Genomic DNA, 15,379 nt, shown 5'->3' on the forward strand with positions numbered 1-15,379 from the left:
ATAAAGGGCACTGTCATTTACAGTGCCAATAGCTCAAACTCTAGCAAATGCAAGACCTATTGCATTGCAAATGCATGTCTTAACCCTTTTACCGAGGCGTAGAATCCGCCGCAGTGCGGACGTTTCGGTGCGCGGGCGGGGCCGCGTCGGCCACCGGACGTGCGCAGCACTACGAAGGTATTGCTCGCGACGGGCGTTGGCCGACGCACACAGGCAACGGGTTAAATCTCGCGCCTCTTCTGGCAATGACGCTCCCTCATCCTGCGGGTCTTCAAATTCTTCACTCACTACCTTCGTTCATCGAGAGAGCACTTCTCTAATGAGGACATGTGTGAATGGCAATTTATTTAATAGCACTTACTACTTCTGTTGAGGCATCGTGATTTAGTTGTTTTAGCTCTGAATGTACATAATGTACAGTGTCTATTGTGCCTTTTATTAATGGGCTCCGACGTCAACTCGGACTACATGCGCACCATATAAAAGAAAATAAGCATTTCTGCAGTGTGAACCCTCCTCTGGCTGTCCTTCAGACAGACCCTGTCTGCCACCCGTTCCCAGCAAGCACTTAAAAAGACACACCCGCTGTGCAGTCTTCCAGCACATAGGCCATGCAATGAATGAACAGGCCTGCCTCTAACGTAGGTCTTTCCCATATGTCCACATCAGTGTTCTGACCTGCTATTAGTTGTGAAGGGCTTGTTGGGTGTAAAGTGATGGGTGCAGCATGCCAATGAAAAGCACTGAATAGATAAGACTTTTGGACTGAAAGTACCTGTGTAAACACATATGAAAACCAGCGATTTGTGTTTTTATCAATTGCATGACTTTGCAAAAAGTCAAAAGTTATTATTTTTTATGTATATTTTTGTATGTTTGTTTGTACCCGTAGGGAACAGTGGTGCAGTAAATCTTGTGTTTATTTTAAATTAAAATGCCCCTTTTGAAGGATGTTGGTTTGAATGCGGAGTGCTGTCTAGAAGGATTTAGGCAAGCGCCATGGTATTGTTTCACATTGTAACTTATTCTCAAGGGATGACCACACAGGACTAGGTCATCTGTGGGTAAGTATCACCCCGAACTCACAGTGCCCATATCAAACTCAGAGGGATAAAGGCAAATCTGGTCCAGTAAGAATGTCCTTCTAAGCTGAATGGTGCACACAGCAGCAGCAGGCGCATTGACACGATGGGCTATACTGCCTCACTTTGTATCCTATTAAGTCCACTGCGATGTATGGTTTCACACAAGCCTAGACTTTCTTTTGATATGCAAAGCTCCCCACTTTGAACCCCATTTATGACTTAAACGGCCTCTTTGTGTTGATTGTTCAGAAAGTAGGAAGAAGGGGGAATGTGCAGAGTCTCTGTGACAAAGGCAGAAACACAATGAGCTATCCACATAAAATTCAGTTTATCTGCATTTAAAAACTACCAACAGACAAAATTATTGCTCTCCAGCAGGAATAGAAATCACCAGAGTTATTAGTACATGTTTTATTATCGTTGGCAGATTCACTGTGAGGGCCAAGGCTCATGTTTGGGTGGCTTCTGTACAGATTCACTCTCTCAGCGAGAGGATATGAGGGGACACATCAAGGGTGAAGCGTGAAGCTTGAACCCCATGCTTCTGTACAGATTCACTCTCTCGGCGAGAGGATACGTGGGGACACATCAAGGGTGAAGCGTGAAGCTTGAACCACATGCTTCTGTACAGATTCACTCTCTCGGCGAGAGGATACGAGGGGACACATCAAGGGTGAAGCGTGAAGCTTGAACCCCATGCTTCTGTACAGATCCCCTCTCTCGGCGAGAGGATGCGAGGGGACACATCATGGGTGAAGCGTGAAGCTTGAACCCCATGCTTCTGTACAGATCCCCTCCCTCGGCGAGAGGATGCGAGGGGGCGCATCAAGGGTGAAGCATGAAGCTTGAACCCCATGCTTCTGTACAGATCTCCTCCCTCGGCGAGAGGATGCGAGGGGACACATCAAGGGTGAAGAGTGAAGCTTGAACCCCATGCTTCTGTACAGATCCCCTCTCTCGGCGAGAGGGCGCCTCAAGGGTGAAGAGTAAAGCATGACCCCCATGCTTCTGTACAGATACCCTCTCTCGGCGAGAGGATGCGAGGGGGCGCATCAAGGGTGAAGAGTGAAGCATGACCCCCATGCTTCTGTACAGATCCCCTCTCTCGGCGAGAGGATGCGAGGGGGCGCATCAAGGGTGAAGAGTGAAGCATGACCCCCGTGCTTCTGTACAGATTCCCTCTCTCGGCGAGAGGATGCGAGGGGGCGCATCAAGGGTGAAGAGTGAAGCTTGAACCCCGTGCTTCTGTACAGATTCCCTCTCTCGGCGAGAGGATGCGAGGGGACGCATCAAGGGTGAAGCGTGAAGCTTGAACCCCATGCTTCTGTACAGATCCCCTCTCTCGGCGAGAGAATGCAAGGGCACGCGTGAAGAGTGAAGCTTGAACCCCATGCTTCTGCACTGATCCCCTCTCTCGGCGAGAGGATGCGAGGGGGCGCATCAAGGGTGAAGAGTGAAGCTTGACCCCCATGCTTCTGCACTGATCCCCTCTCTCGGCGAGAGGATGCGAGGGGAAACATCAAGGGTGAAGAGTGAAGCTTGACCCCCATGCTTCTGCACTGATCCTCTCTCTCGGCGAGAGGATGCGAGGGGACACATCAAGGGTGAAGCGTGAAGCTTGAACCCCATGCTTCTGCACTGATCCCCCTCTCTCGGCGAGAGGATGCGAGGGGACACATCAAGGGTGAAGCGTGAAGCTTGAACCCCATGCTTCTGCACTGATCCCCCTCTCTCGGCGAGAGGATGCGAGGGGACACATCAAGGGTGAAGCGTGAAGCTTGAACCCCATGCTTCTGCACTGATCCCCCTCTCTCGGCGAGAGGATGCGAGGGGACACATCAAGGGTGAAGCGTGAAGCTTGAACCCCATGCCTCTGTACAGATCCCCTCTCTCGGCGAGAGGATGCGAGGGGGCGCATCAAGGGTGAAGAGTGAAGCATGACCCCCATGCTTCTGTACAGATTCCCTCTCTCGGCGAGAGGATGCGAGGGGGGGCGCATCAAGGGTGAAGAGTGAAGCTTGAACCCCATGCTTCTGCACTGATCCCCCTCTCTCGGCGAGAGGATGCGAGGGGACACATCAAGGGTGAAGCGTGAAGCTTGAACCCCATGCTTCTGTACAGATCCCCTCCCTCGGCGAGAGGATGCGAGGGGGCGCATCAAGGGTGAAGAGTGAAGCATGACCCCCATGCTTCTGCACTGATCCTCTCTCTCGGCGAGAGGATGCGAGGGGGCACATCAAGGGTGAAGCGTGAAGCTTGAACCCCATGCTTCTGCACTGATCCCCTCTCTCGGCGAGAGGATGCGAGGGGAAACATCAAGGGTGAAGAGTGAAGCTTGACCCCCATGCTTCTGCACTGATCCCCTCTCTCGGCGAGAGGACACATCAAGGGTGAAGCGTGAAGCTTGAACCCCATGCTTCTGTATAGATACCCTCTCTCGGCGAGAGGATGCGAGGGGACACATCAAGGGTGAAGCGTGAAGCTTGAACCCCATGCTTCTGTACAGATCCCCTCCCTCGGCGAGAGGATGCGAGGGGGCGCATCAAGGGTGAAGCGTGAAGCTTGAACCCCATGCTTCTGCACTGATCCCCCTCTCTCGGCGAGAGGATGCGAGGGGACACATCAAGGGTGAAGCGTGAAGCTTGAACCCCATGCTTCTGTACAGATCCCCTCTCTCGGCGAGAGGATGCGAGGGGACACATCAAGGGTGAAGCGTGAAGCTTGAACCCCATGCTTCTCTACAGATCCCCTCTCTCGGCGAGAGGATGCGAGGGGGTGCATCAAGGGGCATTTAAGTACAGTTATTAATAAGGGCCCTGGTAAGTATTCCCGTGGTTCTCCGAGTTGCATTTGTATTTAATTAATCCTAAGGAAAGCTGCAAAACAAACTGCTGTAATTCAAGCTAACATGGGAAATGTGCTACATGAAGCCGCCCGTCCAATAAGACGAAACACAACTCCTTTCTTTCATTCTGTGAAGGCAAAATGTGTAGCAGATGCCAAGATTTCCCCTTAACCTCTTTTACCCGGTCTTCGCACATGGCGGTATCTATAAACATTGCAAGCGTTATGAAGAAATGCAGCGGGCACTTCTAAACAACCCAGAGTTACATACAGAGAAGTGAGGTATCAAGGCAATGGGCCCAGGTTAAGGGGTGTTTTCAGTCAGTATTGTTTTTACATCGTGCAGCACTAAGCATGCTGGTACTTGTACGGCCATATTTCTTTAAAAAAAAAATATATATATATATATATATATATATATATATATATATATATATATATATATACACACACATATATATATATTTTTTTTTTTCTTAAACTTTTTCCCCTTTTTCTTACATAATTACTATAAAGACACATAGGACGACCGGCATATACAGTAATGATAACAAAAACATTACTAATGGTATTATTAAAAGTATCAATACCTTAGTGATTTTGCACTGTTGGGTGAAAAATCGAGTCTGGCTGAATATCCCCTGCATAGTGAGAACAGTTAGCCACTTTGAGTAATGGACAGATATGGAAACCAGTAGCGGCGTTGGCAAAACTATTGAAATCAGTCCTGGATCATTCCTCTCCTCGATCAACCTTTCTCTTTCCATTAATCCATTCTCCTCTTCCCATTCTGCCCTCTCGCCATTCTCCCTTCCTCTCTCTTAGTGGCAGTCAGAAATTTGAGAAGGCGGGGGCCACACATGCATGCACATACATGCATGCATGCATGCACATACATACTCACACTTACCCATTTACATACACACTTACTCACAACCATACATTCATAAGCGCTCACACATACACCTACCATTTGCAAGCACATACACATGTACTCAGCCATTCACAGCATGCAGGCACTAATACTCATTAATTCCTACTCGCAAACACGCATGCACAAAACATAAAAAAACAAGCATTGGCATCGCCAAATAGGTCTCTCCTTTGGGACATAAGTGTTTAGCCATGCAACAGTTGATGTTGCACCAAGGATATTGTACTGCATGATCAAATACTTATAAGGTCCCAAAGGCGAGACCTATTGGCTAAGCCAATGCTTGTTTTCTTATCAGCCAAATCCTCTTGCTTACACTGTGTGACCTTTTCAGAATCAAAGAACCCTTTTGAACTGCACAGGAGAGCCTGGCTCTCCGTTCATCCAGTGTGTGCCCCCCCCCCAGCTCTCAGAAATGCGGCAAACCATAATTCTGTATGGCATGGCTCTTTCACATGCCTTTCCAAGGTTCTGGGTTTTGAAGGTGGAACCTACCGGCCCCCAAGTAACGGTATCACATGCATGCACACATACACTACACACAAGCAGCTATACCTGGGTACTGCACAACACTAAATGTTAATGTTAACGGGATTTAATAAAGCGCAAGAATACCCGGAGGTGTCTTGGCGCTGAGGACACAGTACGCCTGTGCTAACGTCTAATTCATGAACAGCCAGGTTTTTTGTTCTTTCCTGAAGGTGGAAAGGGAGCTTGCACTTCTGAGCTCAAACAGAAGAGTGTTCCAGAGTTTGGAGGTGCCGTAGTGAAAGCTGCAGCCGCCCCAACGCAATGTTCGAATTCTGGGCACTGTGAAGAGTCTTGCCCCTGTGGAACGGAGGTGTCTTGTTGGTTCATACCAGACAAACAGGTGTTGCCGAAAGGAAGGACCTGTGTGGGTCAGTGCTTTAACCGCCAAACAAAGACCCTTAAATGTAATGCGTTGTGACACCAGAAGCCAGAGTAGGTTACGAATCTCATTAGATACAGATTCTTCCCTAGGGTTGTTGACCAGCAAACGTGCTGCTGAGTTTTGAACATAATAACATGATGTAGGCCAAGGGAGCGTTAAGCACAGGGGCTGAACTTTATATGAGTGGGTCGGAAGACCCCACTACAATGACACAGGTAAAACGGCCTGCTCACTCGACTGATCATTATTACAAAAACACAGTAAGCTATCCCCACAGTGCTTGTGCAACTTAACACTTAGTACGGGTAGAAGCCCTTCACCACAGCAAGGGTAGCGCTTTGCATGCCCCTCCTGGTCTAACAAGATTGCAATCTATGAGACGGGTATAGGTCCTGATGCTCATGCATGATCACTGATCATCTAGGACCTAAAATCGGTATCAAGGATCCAGATATCACTGCAGCTGGGGTACTTAGGCCTGGAGTCCATGTAAGTCACCATGCAGGGGACTTTTCCATCCCAACAGGGTGCCTCTCTATAGTAGGGGGGACAACTATGGTAAGATGTGAAGCTTGATCTCCTGACTCACTCTCTGGAGCACAACTAGTGTATGAAGAGGAGCTTGAACCCTGGATCACTTAACTCTCTATATGCAGCACTCTTTCTAAAGTGGAGGGAACGGAGCATATGTAGGCTGAGAAGCAAAGCTTTGTTTTCCTGCTCACTAAGGTATGAATCGTCCTGGGAGGTGAACACATCGGGGGCGATAAGAGAAGCTTTATCCTCACTCCCACTGTATGCAGCACCTCCCCTGGGTGAGAGGGGGGTGGGAGAACAAAACCTAGTGTGAGAAGTGAAGCTTTATACTAGCAGCCGCTGTATGGAGTTCCTCTCTCTGGGGGAGCACACCAGAGTGAGAAGTGAAGCTTTATGCTAGTGGCTAGTGGCTACTATATGGAGTTCCTCTCTCTGGGGGAGCACACCAGAGTGAGAAGTGAAGCTTTATGCTAGTGGCTACTATATGGAGTGCCTCTCTCTGGGGGAGCACACCTAGAGTGAGCGGTGAAGGTTTATCCCAGTTGCCACTGTATGGAGTGTCTCTCTCTGGGAGGGCTGGGGAGGGGGAAGCACACTAGTGTGAGCGGTGAAAGTTTATCCTAGTGGACACTGCACGGAGTGCCTCTCCTGGGGGGAGCACACTAGTGTGAGCGCTGAAAGTGTATCCTAGTTGCCACTGCAAGGAGTGCCTCTATCTGGGAGGGGAGAGCACACTAGTGTGAACGGTGAAAGTGTATCCTAGTTGCCACTGCATGGAGTGCCTCTCTCTGGGAGGGGGGCACATTAGTGTGAGTTGTGAAAGTGTATCCTAGTTGCCACTGCATGGAGTGCCTCTCTCTGGGAGGGGAGCACACTAGTGTGAGCGGTAAAGGTTTATACTAGTTGCCACTGCATGGAGTGCCTCTCGGTTGGGGGTTGGGGGGTGGAGGGGGAAGCACACTAGTGTGAGCGGTGAAAGTTTATCCTAGGTGAGAACTGAATGGAGTGTCTCTCTTGGGGGGATGTGAGGGGGCACATCTATTGTGAGAAGTGAAGCTTAAGCCATATGTCCACTGTATGATGTGCTTGTCTTTGGGAAGGGGGGGCACACTAGTGTGGGGAGTGAAGCTTTATTCTAGTGACCACTGCATGGAGTGCCTCTCTCTGGGAGGGGGGAGAACACTAGTGTGAGCAGTGAAACTTTATCCTAGTTGCCACTGCATGGAGTGACTCTCTCAGGGGGCAGTGGGGTGGGGGGGCACATCTACTGTGAGAAGTGATGCTTGAGCCATATGTCCACTGTATGAAGGGCTTCTCGTTGGGAAGGGGGAGCACACTAGTGTGCGGAGTGAAGCTTTATTCTAGTGACCACTGCATGGAGTGCCTCTCTCTGGGAGGGGAGCACACTACTGTGAGCGGTGAAAGTTTATCCTAGTTGCCACTGTATGGAGTGCCACTCTCTGGAGGAGGGAGCATACTAGAGGGGTTGGGGTAGCGATTGGTTTTAGAGAAGAGCTGCAAGCAAAGGGCTCGGCAGTTGGAAGTTCCCACGATTGCGAACAGTTATCCTTTCAGATTTCACTAACTAAGAATTACACGTTAAAATGTCTCTAGCTCTATAGACCACCTAGGGTACGGACCCCTTTGCTACAGATATTAAGCCCTATTTTAGAATCCATTTTAGAGGAATCAGACTTCATAATACTAGCGGATTTTAATTATCATCTAGAAAAAATAGCAGACAATAACATTGCTTCAATGGTCGAGGCAATGGCAGGTCTTTCTTTGGAACAGATCGTTAAACAGGACACACGCGTTCGGGCACATGTTAGATGGGAGTTCTTCTTCTAACCCAAACCTCGAAATAGTCGAAATAATGCCAGTGCCTTGGTCAGACCACAAAGCTATTGTGTTTACTGTAAAGGTGGATCAGGTACAGCCAGTTTACACAAATTAACACAGGCTAGTCACCTATCAGGATTAGGCTAAAATCAATGCTCCTATGTTACAGAAATTATTACTCAGGACTAAACCTGAACTAGGGCCAGATAGCAATTTAGCCGTTAATAGGGTATCCTCCTGGATCAAATCAGCAGCCAATATTGCAGCCCCTACAAAAAGTTTTATCCCAAGGAGGAAAAATCCATCAGAACCATGGTTCACAGAAAAACTAAGGCCTCAAAAAAAGTAATTATTTTACAAGAAAAATAAGTGAGGCCACGAATTCCTGCAGGGAGGTCTTCAAAACAGTAAAAAAATTAGCAAATCTCCCAGCTGTAACCCAGATAGAAAGTAGTACAGAACTCTGTAACACACTTGGACAGTTCTTTGTAGAAGAAGTCACCTCAGTGAATGATTCTTTTAAGTTTAACAACAACATCGAATCCTTAGCTAAGCACCCTACACGAGGCATGGCTATCTCAAACCCCAAAACTGGCTTTTGTTTTGCTCCCCCTTCACTAGAACAGATCAGCCAGGTAGTGAAGACTATGAAGTCTGGGGACCCAACTGACCCATGCGCACCTATGATAATGCACATATTTCCAGAAATGCTAAGTGAACAACTAAATCTTGTGTTCACAGGGATAATCCAGTCAGGCCACTTTCCAGACACTTGGAAAACTGCTTCAGTCCTCACACTTTATAAAAAAAAAAAAACTTGGATCCATCCCACCAGTTACCGTCCAATCTCAAGAATTCCATTCCCAGCCAAAGTGTTTGAAAAACTGCTGAATAAACAACTGACAGATTTCTTAGCTTCTAGAAACTTTTTGGACCAATCACAGTATGGGTTCAGGGAGGAGCATGGAACTGAGACAGCCTTGGTCATGGCAGCACAGGGACTCAAGAGTATACTAGACGCAGGAGGGAAGGGCGCCCTGATTCTATTGGATTTATCGGCGGCCTTCAACAGCGTGAATCATGAGGTACTCCCAGCGCGTCTAGCAGAATTGGGGATCCAAGACGCTGCACTTACGCTCATGTCATCATTTTTAATGGACAGAACCTTTTCAGTTAAATTGAGAGACTTTGCATCCATATCCTTTAGGTCGCCTTGGGAAGTGCCTCAGGGGTCCTCCTTGAGCCCCACTCTCTTTAATATTTATGTCGCTACCCTGGCATCGATCATCAGGCAGTGTGAGTTTTTGGCAGTTTCGTATGCAGATGACACCCAAATAGCGGTGTTGGTCTCAAACAATGTTGAGGAAACAGCCGACTGCTTTAATGACTGCATGAGGCAGGTTAATAACTGGATTCAGCTTAACTGCCTGAAACTGAACGGTGATAAAACCAAAGTTATGCTACTAGGATCAAATGCGGACTTTTGGTCTCCTAAATGGTGGCCAGCAAGTCTGGGCGAGTGCCCAATCCCAGTGGGCCAAGTTAGAAATCTGGGAGTCATATTTGATGATAAAATGACTTTTAACGCCCAGATAAAAAAAACGGTCCTCAACTGTCTGGTACATTTTAAAAATCATCAGAAGAATACACCCATTTATCCCCCATGATTCACGTAAAACATTAGTTACGGCATTGGCCCTGTCCAGACTGGATTATGGCAATGCTTTGTATGCGAGGATTCAAGCCCAACATCTAACAAAACTCCAGCATCTGCAGAATGCAGCAGCAAGGTTAGTGTTGGACATTCCCAGATCTGAGCCAGTTGCTCACAGGCTGAGGCCCCTCTACTGGTTACTGGTGGAAAAAGGGATTATGTTTAAATCATTAAGCTTGGCCTATAGGGCCTTTCATGGGTCAGGACCGCAGTTCTTGAGAGAACACCTGAAATGGTATGAGCAAACAAGAAGCTTGAAATATGCTCACACAAAACTTTTACTAGTACCCAAGTTCAAGCAGGCTAGGTTGGGAGGTTGGTGGGGGGGGGGGGGGGCTTTCTGTTGCGGACAGCCAAAACTTGGAACCTTCTCCTAATCGCGAAAAAAAGCAGCCCTTCGCTTCTGTCTTTTATAAAAGCCGTAAAAACTTGGCTCTTTACCAGTTAAGTCAGCACACCACCCTATCAGTAATCCGCTGTTCATCGAACCCTAGCGCCAAGACGCCTCCGGCCAATCGTGCGCTTTATAAATACATAAATCAAATCAAATTTAGTTTGAGTGTTGAAAGTTTATCCTAGTTGCCACTGCATGGAGTGCCTCTTTCTGGGAGGGGGGAGTCGGGACCACACTAGTGTGAGCAGTGGAAGTTTATCCTAGTTGCCACTGCAAGGAGTGCCTCTCTCGGGGGACAGAGGGGGGGGGGGGAGGGACATCTACTGTGAGAGTGAAGCTTGAGCCATGTGTTCACTGTATGAAGTGCTTCTCTTTGGGAAGGGGGAGCACGCTAGTGTGGGAAGTGAAGCTTTATTCTAGTGACCACTGTATGATGTGCTTCTCTTTGGGAGGGGGGTGGAGATTAGCAGTGAAGGTTGATGCCATACTTACTGTCTGCAGTGCCACTCTCTGTGGGGGAATGCTTCTAGTGGTAAGAGAGTGTGCCCTCCAGGCTGACGAGGAAGAGAGATTAATGGGAGAGATGATTGGCCAGACGTGTTTCATGGGAATACATGCTGGACAGGTTACCTAATGCATCTGAGTGAAGCGGGATTTATATCACTCTTGTATAATGTACACTTTCCTTTCAGTCAATCTGGTGACATCAACTTGGCCTTTTGTGATGCGTCTGGCGAGTCAACAGCACTTATGTTTTTTGTCGCATTCATGTTATAGAGCTTTATCATTGTGAGAGGCAATTGGGAGATGCAGGTGAAACGGGTAGATTGTCAGCTTTGCATGAACGTAGTAAATGAGACTCTGGTGCGGCTGCATGAATTTAATGCACTAATCCCTGCAGAGATGCCAGGTAAACTAAAGTAATGTACTGGTCAAGTAACAAAGGAAAAGGAGTGTAGAGACAACATCCAAGAGGAGGCAGAAATGCTCACTGGAAGGTCACAGGCGTTGTTCTGGTCGAGGCATCAGGCTAAGAGGCGGCCTGCATACCCACTGCGGTATCCGCACACGGCGGCAAGGTGCCAGCAAGTGTACATCACATAAAAAACAGAGCTGGTCCCGCGGACAGCACTAGCACCGTCCTTGTCAGCATTTATCATCGTAGTGTGTTCTTTCAGAACACGTGGGCAGGCGTCGGGACACCCCCCCGGGCTTGCCTGACCTGGTTACACGTTATGAGTGTCGGGATGATGATGAAGGCTGACAGCATAGAGTGCAACATGCTGAAAACCGAGAGCACGTCCTGGTACCCGAGATGCTGGAGAATAAAGAAAAGTGTCCGGAAGTGCAACATAAAATGGAATATAGAATCAGGGACATTTTAGGCTGGAGTATCGAAAACAAGTAATGGCCCAAACTAGGACAGAAAGCCAGGCATTTGGGGAGCACACAGACCGTTTCAAGTTTTTAATTTTTTATTTATTTATTGCACTTTTTTTAGAGACTATTAAGCATGTTGTAAAAAGTAATTGATTTACTCAGCTTAAACAAAATGCATCCCATCAGCATTATGAATCATATACCCATTAGCTTCAGGACTGTATTTTCAGAATAACCAATAAATAAATAAAAAACGAGGTCTGTTATCAAGTCAAAAAGTATTTTTTTGGCAGTCAAAAGCCATAAAAGCAAACAATTTTATAAGAATCACATTTCAACGGGGTACATTCTATTCATAGAGCTTAGGTCACATAAAGGTATTAAAAATAACTTTACAGGACGATAAAAACCGACCAGGGTTGCTGTTTTAAAGATCATATATGAAACCATAGGAAATACGTAAAGTGCAACCGTGCTAGGCATGAGTCCAAGTGCTATAGGTGTTATCTCAAAGTGCACATAGTGTTGTATAAGAAAGCGCATTGGCACCGCCTGAAAAACCAAGGTGGCTACTGCAACAGCAACTTTTTTCTATGTCTAATGGCCCCTATTAAGAAACTGGCCACCCCAAAGCAGACCATAGGAGAAATATGGTTGCATCCGTTGACTCAAGCTTAGTGGGGCAAACCTTCTCACTGAGGGCTTGGCTAGCTCCGTCTCTTCCCCGAGCCCCTGCCACTTGTCCAGAAACTGCTGTTTGATCTCCGATTGCGATTTTACCCAGATGCCTAGGGCCCAGGAACAGGCTAGGACAGCCAAGCCATCTTGACTGTTCCATTATATATTTCAGCCAGGGAATGTGCAAAGCCCCATCCAGTGTGTTGCAATTGCTGATTATAAGTGGATTTATATTTACAGTCGAGCATGCCCACATTCTGAGCCAGCGCTATAACAGAGCTACCTCAATCTGATCCGAGATGCATCCCACCCCCAATTCCTTGTGTAGATTCAGGGCACAAGTCCTAAAAAAAGAAGTGGGGGGGATGCTGATGTCACGACAGGAAGTGACGTCACAAAAGGTAGCTTGCACCATCAGACTCATTGCCTCCCTTCGCTCACCCCTTAGCAAATGGAGCCACACATTCACTTTTTTGCCTCTCTGGAGTGAGATCTCGCCCCAGAGAGGCCAAAGAGTGAATGTGTGGCTCCATTTGCTCCAGTTATCGAGCTCCCGGTTAAATAAGTGGGGGGACGCCGTCCACCCGCGTGGTACCCCGACTCGAGCCCTGTGTAGATTAAATTCTGGGGTTGCAGAGGGGACTGCAAGGAGTTTACTCATAAAATTCTCAGCCCCCTGAATTCCCTTCACATACTTGGAGCCCCCGACGTCACACCAATACGTTGCCATGGGAATACGTTTTGCATTATAGATCTTCAGCAGTGCGGGGAGGGGTTATGACCTCAATCTTATTGGGTGGTTCTCTCCAATTAGTGGTTCCTCATATTGTGTGAAATCTTATGTGTTCTAATAATCCCAAAATAGGGCTAATTACTTATTGGAACACATACGATTTCGCACAAAACGAGGCTTATACAGGACACTGCCGAGACAGAAGTATAAACGGAGATAAGGTAGGACGGCCTGATAGAGAGATACATATGTACAGTCTATAGGTCTGATGCTAGTGTTGCTGACCCCTTTGAATTATCAATTACCATTCAGGTGTCCTATGCACAAGACAATAGGAAGACAGGTATGCGCCATACCATTTTATGGGATACAACAGGTCAAATATTTTGTGACCACAGACCTATTTTGGGATTATTATATCTAGTATCACGAATAGGTGTATTGTCCTTACAATTTCTATCATTTAATGTGGGTTATGAATTGCACCACGTCACACATAATTATATGCATGTACTCTGAATATTAAGAGTTAATCTATGTAGACATAAATATTCACTTTATATTTAGGGTGATGTTATACACCCAAATGCAATTGGTGCAAAGTGAAAGTATAAACTATGACACCACTCTTTACAGTACACCCATACACTTGGGAGAACCTTCTCTGGTTTCCACTACCAGCATGAATATTGGTAAGTGGTGTGTATGCTCACACACTACAACCCACATTTTTTAAAATTGTATTCCACCCCTGAGGAAGTTGTGGGAAATACCAGATACGACGAAGCACGTGTTGGCTGGGCACTAACGAAAAAAGAAAATAAAGAACAAAAAACTGAGAATTCTAAAGACATTGTGAATTTTGTATATAATTGAATTTGAAGTGCATGCTGGGAACAGGATTTATACTATTTAGAAGGATCAAATTGGTCTTAACGTTGGAAGGCTGCGTGATCCCTCCTTCCTTTGGAGCACTACTGATCCAGATAAACAAGAAATAGTGACATACTGTTCAAAAGAGAGCGCCAAGTCAGAAATTCGGAAAGTCATCACCCATATGTCTGTACATCATTAGCTACCAATCAGCACGGGCACAAATAAAGGACTCGGTGTAACCAGGTGGAAATCCTCCATCAGGTGAAATTGCAATATTAGCCCACTACACACTCATTTGTGCACAGTAAAGTACCTGGAATTGTTACATACATTTCAATCGGGAGCTCTGGGAAGGACTACTGCAATTGTGGCTGACGTTAAGGAAGGACTGAAAGGTTAACGAAGTACCTTAACTTGTCAACATGGAGTAGCGGTTGGTACAGAGTGATAAGTGTCTAATGATTGTAAAAGGACGATAATCCTTTTACAAGGATGCTTGCTCCAAGGTATTCATGAAGCAAATCAGATGTGTGACAGAAAGGAAAGCAGTTCGCACAGATTTAGAACAAATGTAAAATATAAATTTAAAGACTTGAAAAGCTTGCCTGTGAGATTCCAAAGGCTTAGTGGTCACCACACCCGTTTTAGAACTGTGTGCTGCCACTGAAAACCATGGCTTGATTCAAACAGCAAGTCAGTTTATCTTGAAAGTCCAAGTTTAGAAAAGATGTGAAAACTCAGGCAGGTCTGAGAACTGAGAGAGAGAGAGATTAACAGCTCTTGCCATTGTGTCTACCACATCCTTCCGCATTTGTAGATGTTTTAAAGCTGCCTCCTTACCTTCAGGAGAGTGTCTAAAGAGCGGTTACATATGAACAGCTTTCATACAATATCCTAAAGAAATTAGTAGAAAGCAGCTGGCCCAAGAGACCAGAACACACTCACTTGCAGCAGGACAGAGGGCACTCAGGCCAGCCCAGACTAGATAGAAGCTTCTCATCCAGCCGGCACAGGACCATGGACGATGTCTCCAGAGAACCTCCGAGTTAATGGCTTCTGCATCTTCCAGCCTCTTCTCCATGGCCTTCATGGGCAACATCAGGCGACTGTTGCATCAAAGAAGGAGAAATATTGGCATTTAGAAATCAGCAACCACCAAAAATACAGAGGTAACAGTGGAGCGACAGTGCTGCCATAGCAAATATTTAAATGCATAGTAATACGTTTTGCTAACACATTTGACATTACTTACTACAGTAAACACCAAATAAAATGACCCCCTGCAATGAAGGTTGTATGTTCTTACAACACATTTCGTTGCAACGCCTGCCTTTACCACGCATACGTTACAACGGAATGGTATTTCAACGCATAACCTTTTCCTCGAATTCTTCTGTGGTGACTTAGTACGTCGTTAAGAGGAAGCGGACGTTTCTTTCCGTTTCCTCT

At 46.7% G+C, this 15,379-nt stretch overlaps 1 protein-coding gene across 4 annotated transcripts in view; it reads right to left on the minus strand.

The window, feature by feature from the left end:
* Positions 1-15,379, minus strand: part of KIAA0319L (KIAA0319 like) — a 907,721-nt gene that overhangs the window by 749,483 nt on the left and 142,859 nt on the right. For all 4 annotated transcript variants that reach the window (XM_078681143.1, XM_078681142.1, XM_078681144.1 and 1 more), the window contains one exon: positions 14,876-15,036. In XM_078681143.1, the coding sequence (XP_078537269.1) occupies positions 14,876-15,029 (154 nt within the window). In that variant the 5' untranslated portion in view covers positions 15,030-15,036. The remainder of the gene's footprint in view (positions 1-14,875; positions 15,037-15,379) is intronic.

The sequence above is a fragment of the Lissotriton helveticus genome, chromosome 3_1 (genome assembly GCF_964261635.1).
Source record: "Lissotriton helveticus chromosome 3_1, aLisHel1.1, whole genome shotgun sequence".
Lineage (NCBI taxonomy): Eukaryota > Metazoa > Chordata > Amphibia > Caudata > Salamandridae > Lissotriton > Lissotriton helveticus.